The sequence below is a fragment of the Passer montanus genome, unplaced genomic scaffold, assembly GCF_014805655.1.
Source record: "Passer montanus isolate IOZ18808 unplaced genomic scaffold, ASM1480565v1 scaffold9, whole genome shotgun sequence".
Taxonomy (NCBI): domain Eukaryota; kingdom Metazoa; phylum Chordata; class Aves; order Passeriformes; family Passeridae; genus Passer; species Passer montanus.
The window spans coordinates 7,782,409-7,798,996 of record NW_024374367.1 but is presented as its reverse complement, the minus strand read 5'-3'; the positions used below and the strand labels follow the sequence as shown (position 1 = coordinate 7,798,996).

The 16,588-nt window shown below is 45.9% G+C and overlaps 1 protein-coding gene across 4 annotated transcripts in view; it reads left to right on the top strand.

Moving 5' to 3' along the window:
• The window catches only part of GRIP2 (glutamate receptor interacting protein 2), a 257,720-nt gene that overhangs the window by 146,529 nt on the left and 94,603 nt on the right, over positions 1–16,588 (top strand). The window contains exon 1 of one of the 4 annotated variants that reach the window (XM_039695430.1): positions 2,500–2,624. The exons of 2 other annotated variants lie outside the window; for them this stretch is intronic. In XM_039695430.1, the coding sequence (XP_039551364.1) occupies positions 2,546–2,624 (79 nt within the window). In that variant the 5' untranslated portion in view covers positions 2,500–2,545. Of the gene's footprint in view, positions 1–2,499; positions 2,625–16,588 lie in introns of those variants that run through there. One more of the 4 variants, XR_005626109.1, reaches the window with a different exon arrangement.

The window sequence follows — 16,588 nt, the reverse complement described above, 5'->3', positions numbered from 1 at the left end:
CCTCTAATGTCCCCCTGTTTAAAAAGCTGAGGCTCCTGCTTGCAGACCAATTTGCTGTCTCTGAGTGCCTGTGCTGCAGCTTCCCCATAGGTTATAATTTTGGAATTTGTCCTCCCTTACAGATCCATTGGGCATATTTCACTTGACCTCCCAAGTCTGTACTTTGCTGTAGATCTGTGCAAATCCCTCCTTGGGGCTGCCAGTGCAGAGCTGTGGGTGCTCCTGTCCTCTGCCCAATGCCCAGATCACAGCACTTCCCTGAGGAGATCCCAGACCTCAGGCAGCTCCCAGGTGCTGTGTCCGGGTGGGAGCTCCTGCAGCAGTGCATCCCTGTGGGCTCCCACCACAGCATGATGGGGATTGTCACCATTGTTTGGGCAGTGTCACCGAGGCCCTCCCTGTCCCTGGGGCACATCCAGCTTCCAGGAAAGACATTTCCAATGGGAGAATCCCTGTGTGTGCCTCCACCTCCAGTGTCCATTAATAGCACATTAATAGCCTGCTGGGTCAGAGATTCTGAGGGTTACACATAAGCTGGAAAGAATCCAGAGCAGCAGCTGGACTGGCTGCCCTGGCAATTAGGTCAGAGTAAAATTTAAAGTCAAGCCCTAAAAGTGCAATCTTTTCAAATTTAACCAAATCTTGAAATTACATTGGGTCACACTGTAAGTATGGGTACACCAGGTATAGTTTTTTCACAACAAACCAGCATTTTAAAACTGCAGTATCATAACCATTGAGCCATATTGATCGTGTTATTTATTAATAATTACCATTTCAGGGTCTGGATCTTAATATATAGGCTTCAATTTATTCCACTGCTTAGTCTACTTAGTGCTCATGCAACAATTCATGTTACAGGGAAACTAATATACATAATAACTTGTGGGATTCACGCAGTTTATAGGAATATGTTTACTTTCTCAGTTTTCAAGAAATGAGCAAAATAGAAGGTAGTTCTGTAGTAAAAGAGTAGAGGAAGTAAGGAAAGTTAAAATGCATATTATATACAACATCTTGGTAAAGTCTCACAAAATCATTAAATAACTGAAATATCATTAAATTACTGAAACTATTTTATTTATATTATGTTGTTTTTTTAATGTGCTTGATTATATTCTGCAGTGCCCTGAGCACCTTGACTTCATAAATAAAACAATGATGTGGAATCTTCATAATATGAAAATTAATGCTTAAATGCTCAGAGACATAAACATTCCAGCAGTTTTTCTAAGGCTAGTGATAAGGGTTCATAAACACGTTAATTTTTCCACTCTTAAATATTTCGGGTCAATAGAGTACAAGAGGAGATGTTAACAAAACCTGTGCTCTTTTTATAAGAAACTGGAGTGTTTGGAGGGCAGCTGCTCTTCTGCAGCACTCTAATAACATCTCCAGATACCACAGCAGCAATAAAGCATGACAGGATTGTATAATTACTTGATTTATCACATTTTTAGTAACATGAAGAGGGTATGTTACAGCAGCCATTTAACCCATGCATCCTTTCAGAGCCTTGTGCAATTTGGGACAGTTACTGCAGAGGCCACCATTTATTGTTTTAGCCTCTGAACTCACCAGAACTCCTTTGGGGTGCTGCATGGAGTGTTTTTCTTCTTGGAAGGAGCTGGGAGCAGCACATGCACGTGTGCCTGTCCCACCTGCCTGCCAGGAGAGGCTTTGGGAAGGGGGCAAAGCCAGTTCTATGCAAGGCCATTTTAAATGTGCTCAGCCCAGTTTCCCTGCTGAGCTGATCTGGAGCCCTTACCTGCATCAGGTATGTGTTTTCCCCTAGCTCTGTGACCCGGGGGATGGGGCAGGAGGAGAACTCTGGGGTGGGACTGCCTTTGTGCTGAGTTTATATGTCTGGCCATCGGTGCTCTCTCCAGCCTGGGGTCAGGTCTCCTGAGAGCTGGTGTGGCTCTGATTTGTGCATGGAAGGAGCCACACATAACCACAATGTATCCCCCAGGAGGGAACTGCTCCGAAGTCCTCAGTGGCCAAAGACTGATCGTGGGATAACGCTGCAGGCAGTCTCGGAATGGACAGCCCCTTGCTGATTAGCACAGTGCAGGGAAAATGTGGGTTCTTCCCCGTTGTGTACATTTGCACATCTAATGATCACTTGGGTAGCAGACACGTGAAATTGGGTTGGATGGAAAGATTTCCAAAAGGATGTTACTTGACCCCTGCCTCCCACACATTCCAGAGCTTCTCGGTAGCCAGGAGGCGTCCCAGAAGAAGATAATTAGGCTTGTGCTATTTCAACTTCCTCTGATCCCTGAGAAAGAGTTAATTACAGTCTTTTCCCTCTTGCTCAAAGGTGGCTGGGTATTATTATCAGTGCTGTAATTATTCATGCTAATTGCTTATTTGGAGAGGGAGAGAGCATGAGAGAGAGAAGTCCCGGACTCCCCCTCAGTGATTAGCAGAGCAGACCAGGTGCACTTTGCGCAGGCTGGTCCGAGGCAGGGCTGGGGCTGGAAGGAGGTTGGGGATGCTGGAGCAGTTGTGAGTGAGCTGTGGAACAGCCCTGGTCCTGCTAATGCTGCCACCTCCTCCGGGACTGAGGAAAAAGAGCATGCACTTCTTGCAGACCTTCCTCTGGTGGAGGGCACTCCGAGGTAATTGTACTGCTAACTGGACTCTTCATTTGTTTTGTGGCTTAATTAACCTTTCATCATTTGTTTTGCTTTGATTAAAATCTCAGGGTGGGTTGTGAGATGCATGCCTGAGGTCTGTGATTAAGCTCATCTGCAGATCTTGCAGCTGATATTTCAATAACTGAACACAACTTCAACGATCCCCTGTCTGCCTCTGTGCTCCTGGGCTTGAGAGGGGATGGGGAAAAAGAGGTGGCATGTCTGTCCCCTTCCCCAGTTATGGGCTTTTAATTACAAGGCTGATTGCCTTTGGAGGCTTGTTCCTATTACCAGATCTGGGGCTTGCCTGTTAAAAGAAGTGGGTTTAAGCCTTGTTTGTTGGTGACTGAGGGTATCAGAAGTGTGATGGTCTTGATTAGATGATTTGAAAGAGCAGCACAGGAAAATTTAGCATGCTGCAGAAGCTGACACTTTATGGGAAAACAAAGTGGGAAGCTGTCTCCTTGGGCACAGCTGGAGCAGTTTGGGGATGGTGGTGTGCTGTGGCCAGGATGGCACACTGGCTTCTTCTGAAGTGACCAAATGGTTGGTGAGGTGGGTGCTTGTTGGGAGAACTTGAGTCATCCCTGAGAAGTAATTATTTTATTTGCCTTTATTTTTTCCTGGAACAGCTGGACTTTGTGTTCTGCCTGACTAGGGTTGCTGACTGCTCCTGGTATCTAATCCCTGCATGAGTCAGTGCAGTGGTGAGCAGTCTGCTGTGGCAGTGGGCTGTTTTCTGTTGCTCTTTCTGTTTTCCTTTAAGCATTTGATTCCTGCTGTTCTTAAGGCTGAGGAAAACAACCTTAAGAATTGCACTTATAGGTGACGTAAACTATGCAGGTTTTAACAAAATAACTGGAAGTAGTTGCCCCTGCCAAATACCTTAAGATGTTCCTCTGTCCTTCTATAAAGGTGTCTGTGCTGTCCTCCTTATGGACAGCAGCCATGTGCTGTGCTGAAAGCCAAACGCACTGCTCTGCTTTCTAGAGATCTAAAATTATGATCCATATGCTTTAACTTCCTAACTGCCCACAATATGTTTTAATGTATTGAATAAGCTTTTCATCTGGATGTTTTACTACTTACTTAAATTTTGCAGGCTTTCCATGTTCCCATCCTCTTCCTGACAGAAGAATTGGCTGGGGACAGAGCACTGCTGCAGCAGGGACTGCAGTCATCCCCATCCTCTGGGGTGGGAGGCAGGGAAAGGGCTGGGGAGATGTTTCCTTGTGAGTATCAGAGAAGTTTGGTTTGACAAAGAGATCAGAGGCTTGGGTCACTGTTCTAACAGGTACTGTGTTGCTGAGCCTCAGCAGAAGGTTTATTTGTAGTTTTCTAAGCCTTTTGCATGTTGCATATTGAGAAAATTGTTCACTGTCAAGAAGCCACAGAATCCAAATATGCAGCAGTGATATACAATAGAAATTGCATTTAGTAACCCAGTTCATCCAAATCTGGATGCCCTAAAGACAGCAAACTTTTTACTTTGAAAATCTGTAGGAATTAAGAGTCTTTTTACTTCCTGAAGCATCTGGCCAAAGTGCAGTGATACATTTTAATTTTTTTTCTTCTCCCCATATTTTCTGACAATTACAACTTCATCCTTTGCTTCTTTGTTCCTAAGCTCTGTGTATGAGCACATTATCCAGGTAATTATTACATACTGCTTTCTGTTATCCAGCTAATTACAACTTACCCTTTCCTATGGACCTTCGATTTCCCAAACACCTCCTAAATAACACTGTTGTAGAAGATCAATGTACTTTTGTGTGCTCTCATAGCAAACCTCCCACGTCCTGCCAGCAGCCCTTGCTGCCTCTGTGCCTGTGGTTTATTCTTTGTGGTGGAGTTGCAGGGCTGTGAGTGAGTTGACTTTCTGGCACCTGTGTCACACACTAGTTCAACTCCATGTACACATTGCCTGGGCAGGTCAGAAATCTTCAGGTTTTTAGACCTGATCTTTGCATTACAGGGGTTAAAGTGTGGTATGCTGCTACTATCCAGGAGAGGGATCCTCCAGAGGAATGTGCTCTGGAGAATACCAAAGCCCATGGGAGACGGTGATCTCCCTAATGAGGGAAACACTCCTGGAGCACCCACACATGGCCACAGTGTGTGCCTGGCTCTCATTGAGATTGTGGGCCTCTGCAGGAACAGAATTTTCTTTGAAAATCTCTGCAGTTCTTATCTTTTTTAAGTCATAAAGGGATTCCTTCATGGATTTTTGTGTTCCCTATTTCTACTTGGACATCAGAGTTAGAGTATGTAGGTGAGGGGAATCCTTAAATATTACTGGAATTTTCCCTGCAGGAACAGAATTTTCTTTGAAAAATCTCTGCAGTTCTTATCTTTTTCAAGTCATAAAGGAATTCCTTGATGGATTTTTGTGTCCCCTGTTCCTACTTGGATACCAGAGTTAGAGTACATAGGTAAGGGGAATCCTTAAATATTACTGGAATTTTCCATTAGGCTGTTGTTAGTAGGGAAACAAAAATCGTGTAAGATGCTGTGATCGTGATGTCTCTGCTGATTTGTGCTAATGCTGGCTCTGGACTGACTGGGGTTAAGCTATTGCACTGCTGTGGTTTTCATTCCTGTCCCCCAGGAAGAGAAGTGACATGGCTACCAAGAGCAACTTGTCTGCTCAGTGCTTGGTGTTGGGAGCCGATGCTGGGCTGTGTGTGTGTGTGTTCAGTGGCTACAGGGTAACCAACAGGATCCTGGGAATGTTAACCACTCTATTATTATTATTATTATTAGTTCCTTAAATATGTGGAACTAGCTGAGCTTGTGTGTCATAGGAAGAAAGATGTAGCATGTCCAACATGGGACAACACTGTTGCCCTTGACCTGCTGACATCCAGATTTCTGGGATGCAGGTAAGGAGCTTGCAGCTGCAAGTACAGGGTGGGTAAGAAGCTGGGGAGTGCAGTCTTGTAGTAGTTTGGTGCTTGCTAAATGCCTGCCTTTCATCTGCTGTTGACCTGTGCTGGACTTGGAGCTAATCAGGAGCTATCCAGACAAGCCTTTTGGACAGCAGGCGTGTCTAAGCAGGCTTGGTGTGATTTGATCTGTAAGACTTTCCTGTAAGCATCAACCAGCCTTCCAACTGGCTACTGTGGGAGAGAAGTTTTGATGGAATGAGATGGCACAGTTGGGTTTACTGGATTTTTTAAACTCCTGTGGTTGAAATCAGAAAATGTAGATGAAAGGCTTTGGGAGTGAGGGGACAGGGGAAGCTGACCCCCAGTCCACATCAACTCTTGCAGCAGTTTGGGCTATGTTATAATTTTCCTTTATTTTTCCTGAAAAAATCAATTAAAAGGTTATATCAATCAGCATTCATTGAATTTGACAGATTGAGATTCACTGCTAATTCATGGAGCAGCTCTACCCAGTGTGTGTGTGTATCTTTAGGGCTGAAGCAGCCAGCAAGTCATCATCTGTCACTCTGTGTTCTTGCTCCATCTATGCCTGGTATGTCTGGGAGGGGGGAAATGCAGGGGGGAGCCCTTACACAACTGGGTGTGATTAGTGAACATCACAGAAAAAACCAACCAAGCAAACTAAACATCTCTGTGTTAGCTACCAGAGCACAGGAGCTGACAAAAGGTATTTGAGCAATGACCAAAATGCTCTTCTCAGAGAATACCTACACTTCCCTATGGCCACCCCTAGCAGGACTCTGGGCCAAGCCCCAACAGTGTGGGACTCTGCAGCCTTAGAGGGGTTTTTCTACAAGTTAGCCCTGGGAAACATCCTAGCTGGAAATAATTTTCTGCTCTAAAGTGTAATTCCTGTAGCAGGTCATTTCCTAGGGTTTGGGTTTTTTCCACACTTTCTGAAACAACATTGTGAAGGGAAAGTGCTGATATTTATTAGGTTTTTTCTTTTCTTTTTCCTTGAGATATTGCTATTTCTTTTCCCTCACAGCACTCATGAGGGCATCCCTCATTATCCTCATCCCTGACAGAACTTTCAAACCCTTGCTCAGATCCTTCCTTGTCATTTTGTCTGACAGGCAGTGGTGACATAATGTGACAGGGACATATGTAACAAGCTTCTGTAGAGAGACATATGTAGGAATATATATATATGTGTGTATAAATATTTTGGTGGCAGTTAAATGTATTACCACATTCCTTTGCTGGTGCAGCAATGGATGGTGGGGATTTTGTGTGTTATCCCCAAGCTCCCAGGCAGACACGTTGCAGCTTTCTGCTATATTCCACTTTCGTGCTCAACCAGAGCTGAAAGGTCTTTTATAAAGTATCACTGTTCATTTTCCAACATATCCCAAGTAAATATTTGTGATAGTATTATCTTGACAATAAATAACCTGTGCTGCTCCTGCTTTTGTGCTGTGTTGTTCTCTTCCCTTCTGTGGCATTGTGCAGTTCCACTCCACTGTTTCCTACTGAAAAGCTTTGCTGCTGTGACTACATGAGGGCATTTTGTATGTCCATGACCACAAAATGAATGGGTTCTGACCTCACAGGGATCTGATTGAGCTGTTCTGGATGTATAACTCAGAATAACTGGAAATAACTGTGTGTAATCTTATTCCTTACATTATCAATACCATGGTGCAAAAAGCCTGTGTGAACTGTCTTAACCCACTCCCCATCACCTTCTTGTTGGCTGCTCTGTGCCTTCAAAAACTCCTGGCTTTAGGGATTGACGTAAATTTTTTTTTCTTTCTTTACTCTTTGTGAGATTTAATTTAAGTTAGCACGTGAATTTTGTGTCTTGCCGAGTTTACATGAGGGGAGCAGCAAAGGCAAATGTCAAAAGAGGATCTCATTTCTGTCAAAATACTGGGAAGGGAGAATATAAAGGGTATCCTGCGCTTCTGATGCACTTGACTGTATTATCAGCAAGTTACTATGATGGCCAAGTCAGGCCCTCCTGGCTTCAATACCTGACTTGTGAATCCTGAAAAGCCTGGTGTAACTGGGTTGAAGCCTGTTCTGAAGCCTAATTCCCCCTGACATCTGGTGGTTTTGTTTGGTTTTGGGGTGGTGTTTGTTTTTGTTATTTGGGCTTTTAAAATAATTTATTTTAAAACTGTCTAGCAGTTATTTACTATGGTAGGTCAGCTTATACAAGGAACAAAGCAAGAAAATAAATCAACTGTGCATTGCATCAGCACCTTCTTTCATGCAGGAAGAAAAGGGACCCTGTATGTAGGTTTGTGTAAGAACAAAAATATTAACCTGCATTGCTTTCTGTCCCCGTTGTCCTCCTGCAGCTCTCCGTTAGCCATTTTAAGAGGAGATGTGGAGTCCAAGTGCAGGGACATGCTGCTCTCTCGTGGAGCTCCAGGCATTGCAGGCGAGGCTGGAGCACAGCGCTGCTCCACCTTGCAGCCTCAGGCTCAGCCTCTGAAACGACTGATACTTCTTTTTGAAAGGGAAAAGGAGATTTTACAGGTGATGAGATGAATGGCTTTCCTGCCTTTATTTTCCAGCCAGCCCCTGCCTTGGGATGGAACATGCAGGAATACATTGTGGAGCTGGCTTGGCTTTGGTGGGCGGTATGGAAGGATGAGGACATGATGGTAGGGACAGGTTTCTCCAGCCTTTTTTAGAGATTAGTCAAGATAAAGAGCCTGTATACACACCCAGGATATTAGAGGTTTGCGTGCATGTCCAGCCTGCTCCCACAGCAGCCCTGTGTGTGCCTGCAGTGCTGCAGCCTGAGGCAAAGGCAGAGTCCTGGGCACTGCCAAACGCGGGGCCAAATCCCTCTGGCAAAGCACCGAGCAAACCTGAGGTCCGGGACGTGCCCACAGAGGAGGAGGAGAAGGAATTGCCCTGCGTGCCTGCTCTGTTGAGGAATCTGCTAAATCCCACCGTCATCCAGCAGCTTCTGTCTCTTGGAAAATTCAATAGATAAATGATAAATTTAATTCAATTAATTCGTGTGCCCGAATCAGGTGATTTTCTGGAGAAGAGCCCTCTCCCCCGCCGATGTTCGGGGCTGGGGAGAGGTTGGCAGCCTGGCTGTCATCGCAAGAGGGCAGAGTTGGCTCATGGCTCGAGAGCTCCTCCAGCTCATGGCCCCAGCGCGGGACAGCGGGGCTGGCCCTGCCCTTGGCACCGGGGACAGCCTGAGCAGCTGCTGGGCTGTGGGCACAAATGTGGCTCCGTCCCTCTGAACGCGCCCTTCAGCACCAGTGTCACCTGGGGGATATACAGCTGAGACAGGAATATCTCTTGTGACCCTTCTCTAGCTGCTTTGGAAGGTCAGCAGTATCTGTGCTACACTTGTGGGTGGTCTCTCTATGACGTTAATAAAAGCTTCATATTAATATTGATGTTAGAATTGAAAACATAAATTGATTGCTAATTAGCAGCTGCGCTGTGGCTTGAGCAGTGCTGGTAATAATGCATGGAGGCAGCTTCACTAGCATGGCTCTGAACTCTGCAAATAGCATAAATGCAGATCACAGGTCCTGTTTGCAGTTAAAACAGTAGAGGTGCCATTGCTAATGAACACATTTCCTGAGCAGACAATGAGCAGGCCAATAACACTGGCACATTTTGAGCCTGTCTTTTGTGACATAGCCTGGAAGGAACTGGAATGATCACGGTGGGAGACTGCCTCCTGGTCACCTGTTGGTTGTTGCTCTTTGCACTTTCAGATAATGCAGAAATGCAGAGTTTAAGGCTTTTAAATAAATTCTAGATTTAGAGCGATGGGAGGAGAAAATCTTGTAGCATCTCTTTCAGTTCCAGTGGAAAATAATGACTTGGATAAGTTCAGCCACTCCCTCTGGGATCCTGCCTAGAGACTGAAGTGTAACACAGTGCAGGTACTTTTTGAAAGTCCTTCTTGCTGAGATTGTCTCCCTCTGAGCCGCTCTCCTCCCTGTAGAGTATCCTGGGATGGGAGACACTTTTGTTCTAACTTCATCTGATCAAGAGCAGATCTAAAACCTGAGTGCCCACAGAGAAGACACTGAGGTCCCTGATCCTAGACTGGAGACAAAGTCTGTGCTGAGTATTTGGGCTGCAAACACAGCCTGGATGCTGAAGCAAGTTCATCAGAGCCATGAAGTAATTTAAAACTGAAAATTTGAAATACCCAAGGCTCTCTCATGTCTCTGAGCATATTGTCTGTCTGAAGAAAACCCACAGGTCATCCTTCCCCTCCTGCACTGCCATCACTCTCAGTGCACAACTACAGCTGTCTGACATGTGATTGGCATCCAGGCTCCCAAGTGCTCCTTAAGGAGGGTTTGTGGAGGTAAGAGACGCCATCCAAGCTGTCTGCTGCCCTCAGCCTCAGGATGAGGGGATTTGTAGACTGTCCCCAGGACAAAGGAAAGTGTGCTGCTCACTTCAGCTGGTTTTCACCCCACCACAGGGAAAGGTGTGGTCAGCCAGAGTCCCAGGGCTGTGCAGCACCATGGTGGAAGGTAGTCCCTGCTTCCCACACTGAGAGTCCAATTAGATCAAAGTTCCAAAAGGCAGCTGAAGCACAGCAGAAACAACTTGTCCTTGGGAAATTAGTGGCTGAGTCATTCTGCCTTTGCCCTTCTGTATCTTGGGAGCTTCTCTTCCTCAAGGGATTTTTCAGTTTTCTTTAAACTTGGAGGATTTTCAGAGCTGCATGGCAGAGAAACAACTGGCAGGGCTGGATTGCTTTACTTCAGCTTTCCTCCTACTTGCGTCCCAGCTGCAAGGTGCAATCCAAAACCATTTTCTTGTCAACAGCTTTTCTTCTTAGCTGCTTTAGTCTCCATGCCAAGGAAACACAGGTTTCTCAGTTCCTCATTTCAGCAGTGGGCTAACTTAGTGGGAAACAACCAGTGCCAGCCTATCAGGCTTCGTGGGGTTGGATATTTTCCTTCTCTCTTCTCTTCTCTTCTCTTCTCTTCTCTTCTCTTCTCTTCTCTTCTCTTCTCTTCTCTTCTCTTCTCTTCTCTTCTCTTCTCTCTTCTCTTCTCTCTCTTCTCTTCTCTTCTCTTCTCTTCTCTTCTCTTTCTCACAATCTTGAACATGAGGAACTGTCTGGAAGCAGTGTTATCCTTCTGCAATGTAGCTGACCTGTAGTGTACTAACTGCACAGGTACTTGCTGCACTGGGGAGGGTTTTTTCTTTGTGCTGTGCTTGATGTTCTGGATAAGGAGTTATCAGGAGGAAATCTTTAATGGGTGTTATTTAGGCTGGTTTGTATCAAAATTGAAATCCATGGCACAACTCTACTGAACAGTTTGAAGTGTGGCAATCAATACAAGTGCGACCTGTGCAATTTTTAGGTAAGACTCCACACAATCTTCAGTTTTCTGTGTTTCATTGATGCCACGAAGTCCAGCAGTAAAGTTATGATGAATGGACAACTCTACATTCTCTGGAATTTCTCCTGGGGTATGGGAATAGCGTTTCATTTTTGGCTCTCTCCTCCAATTCTTTCCTGGAAAGAAAAATTGGAGTTGTAAAACTGAAGGCAGAGCCATGCCATCACCCAAGCTATGCTGGCAGTCTCTTCTGTGATTGGGGAGCAGCTCCCATGTGCAGCTTTGTCAGGGTTCAGAGGCAGCTCTGCCATCTATCACTCTGCAAGCCTGTACTAAGCAGGTGCAATACTGGTGTCTGGATTACAGATTATCCTCTAATGAGGTGATGGTAGGTGGTGCATGTCATTAACCTTCCAGGCTGTTCTAATTACTCACTTTCTGATCAGACACAGCTTGTATTAATATGTGATGGCTGAACTCAGTAGAGTGTTGCTGGAACATCTTAGACTCTACAGATTCCAGAGCATCCTCCTCTTTTTGCTTCCCTCATTCCCCTGCTCCATGCACAAGGAAAGCAAGCCTGAAGCTCAGACTTGGAAGAAGGGTTGGGGAGAAAGTAGGGGCAGAAAACTAAAACTAACATCAAAGAAAAAGCACACTGCAAAAACCTCTCAGTTTTTGCGTGCGTAATTTTCTACATTTTTCTACATCTACACTTAGTAATTTTCTACATTTTTCTTCTTTTCTTCTTTGCCTCTTAATTTTTGCCTCATCAGTCTTGGGACTTTCTTTCAATGGGACTTTCCAAATTTGCATCCCCACCACTCACTTATGTTGTTCAAACACTTCTTTAATCCTCTTTTGTCCTTACATGAGCCCAGAATTTTCAAAAGGTGAAAAAAAAAAAGCTTCTTTCAGTGGTTGATTTTGTTTGCTCTCCAGCTCGCTCACTGGGTAACTTAACTCCTTGGGCATGTAGTCCATAGAGAGGTGGTGTGTGGTGGCAGACAAAGCAGTTCTTGGCTGTACTAGTGGGGGTGGGAAGATGTGTTCCCACAGCTCCTGGAGCAGAGCTAGATCCTGGGGCCAAGGGTGGTGGGGTGCACCTGTCTGAACAAGCAAAAGCTCCCCTCCAGAGCAGTGGGTGTCTGTGGTGATGTAGGAGTGGTTGGGCTGGCAGCTGTGGCCTCCAAACTGGAGCAGCATGAGAAGGACCCCAAAACCTAGGCACTGGGCTGGCTCTTCAGGGTGCTGGGCAGAAAAAAAGAGAAGTGGCCCTAACTTCTCCCACTGATCCAAATGTCACTGCAAAGCCTGAGGAGAGATTTCCCAAGTACCACAGATGAGTTGACAGGAAGACACAGAAGGAAAAGGACTTTCCAAAGTGGAACAGGCACAGTGGAAGACATTGAATTTGCAAGGGAGCTGGTGATAAACATTGTTCTCATCTTGATGGGAATGCATGAGGAACATAAACGTTGGTACGTTTGACTTAACATGACTGAAGAGCCTCATCTAAGATGCAGAGTAATGAATCTGATGTTACTTAGATCTGAACTTGTCCCTAGGCAATGACATTTGCCTCAGTGAAGACTCATCTTGTACTGTATGTTCATTATAACTGAGTTCTGTTTAAGGATGCTCATTGTATGGCATCTCATAAAATAAAATCAATTATGCTTCAGCCATCTTATCTCTGCTAAATGTAAAATGGGAACTGATTGTGCCTCTGAGAAGAAAACTCCTTGTAACACTTCTCATCTGTGTCTAAATGTGTTCCTGGTAGGCCAAAACCATTTAGAAGCAGCTGCAGCAAGAGCTGGATGCTGGGGCTGGATGGGGGCTGGTCCTGCCTTGTCCTGTCCTCAGAGAAAGTATAGGAAGAGTTCTATGCTGCCTTAATACAGTATCCTTTCTGTAAATGCATTTGAACAACAGTCTGGAGACCAGGACAAGGTGTAATACCTGATCAAATCACGCTCTTGGGGTGTCAGATTAGTTGCAGGTGCAATGGCAAAGCAGTCTTGTTTAACGCATTTTTATCTTCTGTACCAGTGGATCCAAATGGATGAAAAAGATCAGGAGTGCTGGGCCACAGCCTGTGGGAGGAAAGCCTGAGTCATGGGTGGTTATTAAATGACAGCAGAATTGAAATGCCACAAAAGCCTCAACCGTGCACCCTTGTAGGCTGCTAATTGTTGATGATCTGCAAAGCCCTGGCTGAACTGCTAAGATTGCTCTATTTCCCTAAAGGAGAAGAGGAGTCAACCAGCCTTTTTCTCTAGCCTCTCAGCTGAGCTATGAGAACATGTATGACAGAGAAGGCACAGCCTCCCTTGTGCTGCTGGTTGAGATGGGGTGGCATCACTGCCCTAAGCCCCCAAAAAGCTTCTCCCCCACCTCTCCTGTGGCACGAAGTGGAGCCCACCTGAGTGTCCTGAAGTTCTCTTGGCACCCTGGTGATGGTGGTAGTGTCCTGTGCCTCTGCAGGTGAAAGGACTAAGGTGCAAAGGGCAGCTGCCCCCTTTTATTCTGGGGAAAATGAGTCCAGAGAGTGATGCTGGGGAGGGTGGGAGTGTGGGGCAAAGGAGTCTGGATGCAGAACTGCCCCTGATAGTGCTGAGAACCCTTCTTTCCCGAAAGGTAAGGGTGCCCTTCTAGTATATAAAACTCCTAGGCTCTTTTTCCTGATTGAGAACCATCTTCCATTCATCATCCATTCATCAGGTCTCTTGCTTGCACTTGGGTTGGTTTCCAGGCTGTTCTGGAAACTTCCTGGTCAAGGCTGAGGAACATCAGGTTTGACTGGAATGAGGTATTTTCACCAGGTAACAACAGTCACTTGAGGATTTAGCTGGAAAAAAATCTCAACCTGTTTAATTTTCCTACAAACCTGGTGTCATGAGTCTAGTAGGACTCACAGCTCTGTGAATCACTCCCTGGCCTGGCACTGGTGGCCTCAGGGACCCGATGGAGAAGAGCCAAGTTATGGGGGTGGCATGCAGAGCACTGCAGCAAGCTGTCACCAGGTTGCCCTGACAAAAATAGCTGTGCATGCCTCAGGTTGAGGCTCTGTGTGATGAGAACGTTTGAATTAGGAGCTTACTGCTCACTTTGAAGTCAGGACCAACTTGATCCTCCCTGCTGACAGACCCAAGAGATTACTACTCTTCTTTTGTCCCTAAACCCAGTGCTGACTAATTCTGAAAAAAGACATGTTGAAGTTATAGCTCAATGCCTGGGGAGGTGTTGGAGGTATTAGTAGGTCACTGGTTAAACCTAGGTAAAACTCTCCAGGACTTAGTTTGAGGTCAGAGCCTTGTCCCCAGATGTAAGACCTGCTTATAGCATGGCAGGACTCAGACACAAATACCTGCCCCCTTCCTCCCCAGCTCCTTGGGCCTCACAGCACTGCTGGCTCCTTCCTTGCTTCCTTATTGACTTGGTCATCTCTGTGAAAACACAATACTTCCCTAAATTTAGCTTCATAAAGACTGTGGGTGATGTCTCTTCTCCCCCCTTCCTTAGTTTCAAAAGCCATCTTAAAAACTGCACAGCGATTTAAATGGCAGCTTGATGGGAATCCATGGCAAATGACTCTGCAATTAGTAAATCTCTCCTATTGTGACAGCTCTACTATTAAACTGCCATAAATGCCAGGCTATTAATCTGCTGTCTGCTCAATCCCCATGCTTCCCCTTCCTTGCCTGTCCTTTTCACAATTTAATTTTTTTTTTTAAGTTTTAACTGCCTTCCAGCAAGTGTTCTCAGGGAGAGGGTGTGAGGTTGCAGTGGGAGGAAGGCTTTGTGGCACTGTCCTTCAGGAGCTCTTCACCTGTAAGAAAGGTGAGAGAAAACACTGAATGGTCACCTCTCATTTGTTTTGAAACTTTTGCTAGTGCAAAACTGAAGTGAAACTCCTAATTTGCAGAAGCCCAGGGAAGGTGAAAGCATAGGGAGAGAAGCTGTGAGAGCAGCTGGGCAGCAATATTGTCTTGGGAAAAGCCATAGCTGTCCTAATGGCACACTGAACTTTGCAGCTGCTATTTTCTCCATCCCGTGATACAGATGAGCATCACATTTCTGAGCCCATAAATCTGTTCTGTCACCCCAGGGTTAGGGGACAGGCAATGTCCTGCTGGGGCAGGAGCCTGCAGGGCTGCAAACATCAGTGAGAGCAGAGCCTCAGATTTCACCCCAGACAGGGTTTCCATAGTGGTGGTATGTTGTGTGAGGGCAGCACACTCCTGTGCACTCATCCCTCTGGAAAAGCAGAGCCTGCCAATCCAGGGGCAGAGGGAGCAATAATGCTGAGAGGTGGCTGCTGCAGCATGGGACTGGAGTGGCAGGAATTTTTTGCATTTATTCTGAGCATTGAGATCAGCCTGTTGAGGTGACACTTCTGTCCTGGGGTTTCTGCTAGGCATGGGAGCTGTGTCCTCTGCAGTGGTGTGAGGATGAGCTCATTGTGTCTGTGGGCTGGCAAGAAAACACACAGGAAGGTCCCCACCAGCCTTAAATCTGTGACCTCATGGCACAGAGCTGCTGTGCAGTGTGTTCCTGGTCTCAGTGCAGAGGATTGCCCACCCTGAGTTCCCCATGTACCATGGTGGTGCTGTCCACTGCTGCCTGCCAGCTTTGCAGGAAATCTGGATGTGTACTTAAAAGATGTGCATGTATAGCTGTCCTGTTCTTCTCCAAATGAAATGACAATGCAAAGTAACCAACCAATATATTTGCACCTGCTGCTTTGAGAAGAGTGTATCTTGCAGTACTGTCTGGACTAGGTCTTTCTGAAAGCTGGAAAATTTGGGATTCTATGGCCTTTCAACAGCTGGGGTAGAAAGCAAGCACCTACACAGGGATGGGCCTTGGAAGAGGTAACAGAAAAGTGACCTATCAACACAAAATCTGAGACTTAAAAACTGTTAGGGGATGAAATAAAGGGAAAAACTCCTCTGATGGGGGATTGCATATTTTCAGGCTTTTTCCTCGGCCTCAATGACTTAAACACAGCTGTGATGGCGTAAATTAGCTGTGCCATGTAAACACCTAAATTTTCTTTGTGTCCTGTTGCTATAGAAACTTTCCCAAAGCCTGGGTACCAGCACAGCCACTTTACTGTTTTGGGAACACTGGATGCCTCTAAGCTGGGGCCATCCAGTCCAGGAGATCTCCTGTGGACTTAGGCCCATTCTGGAAAGGACTTTTTTTGGCTGCTGCATTTGGGCTGCTGAGGTATTAAAGAAAGTGAAGATCTGCATCCACTTAGTGCCAGCTTTATTCCCTGGTGACAGGAGATGGATTTCCGCTGAGCACGCTGCCCTCTGTTAACTGCGGGTATTTGGGAGATTCTTAAATACAGTATTATATCCCTAATTATGCAGAAATCCTTCAATCTGGCGTGTTTCATCTGGAATTATGCTTGACCGTCAAATCCTGCCAAAACCTTCTTAGAGTGAGGGAGGCTGGTGCACTCGGGTTGCTCTCTGCAGAGAGGAGAATCCTGGCCATGAGGGCATGGCTCCCACCCTGGGCAGGATCAGCAGGTGGATGCTGCTGGAGTGGCTCTGCCAATGTCCCTTTTTGCAGGGGACAGCAGGTACACCCACCTTCCCTCACCCATGTGGTCCCAGTGCAAACATTTATGTTGTTGGAAGCTTCCCAAGTAAGGGGAGCATTTTTATTTGTCCATGGA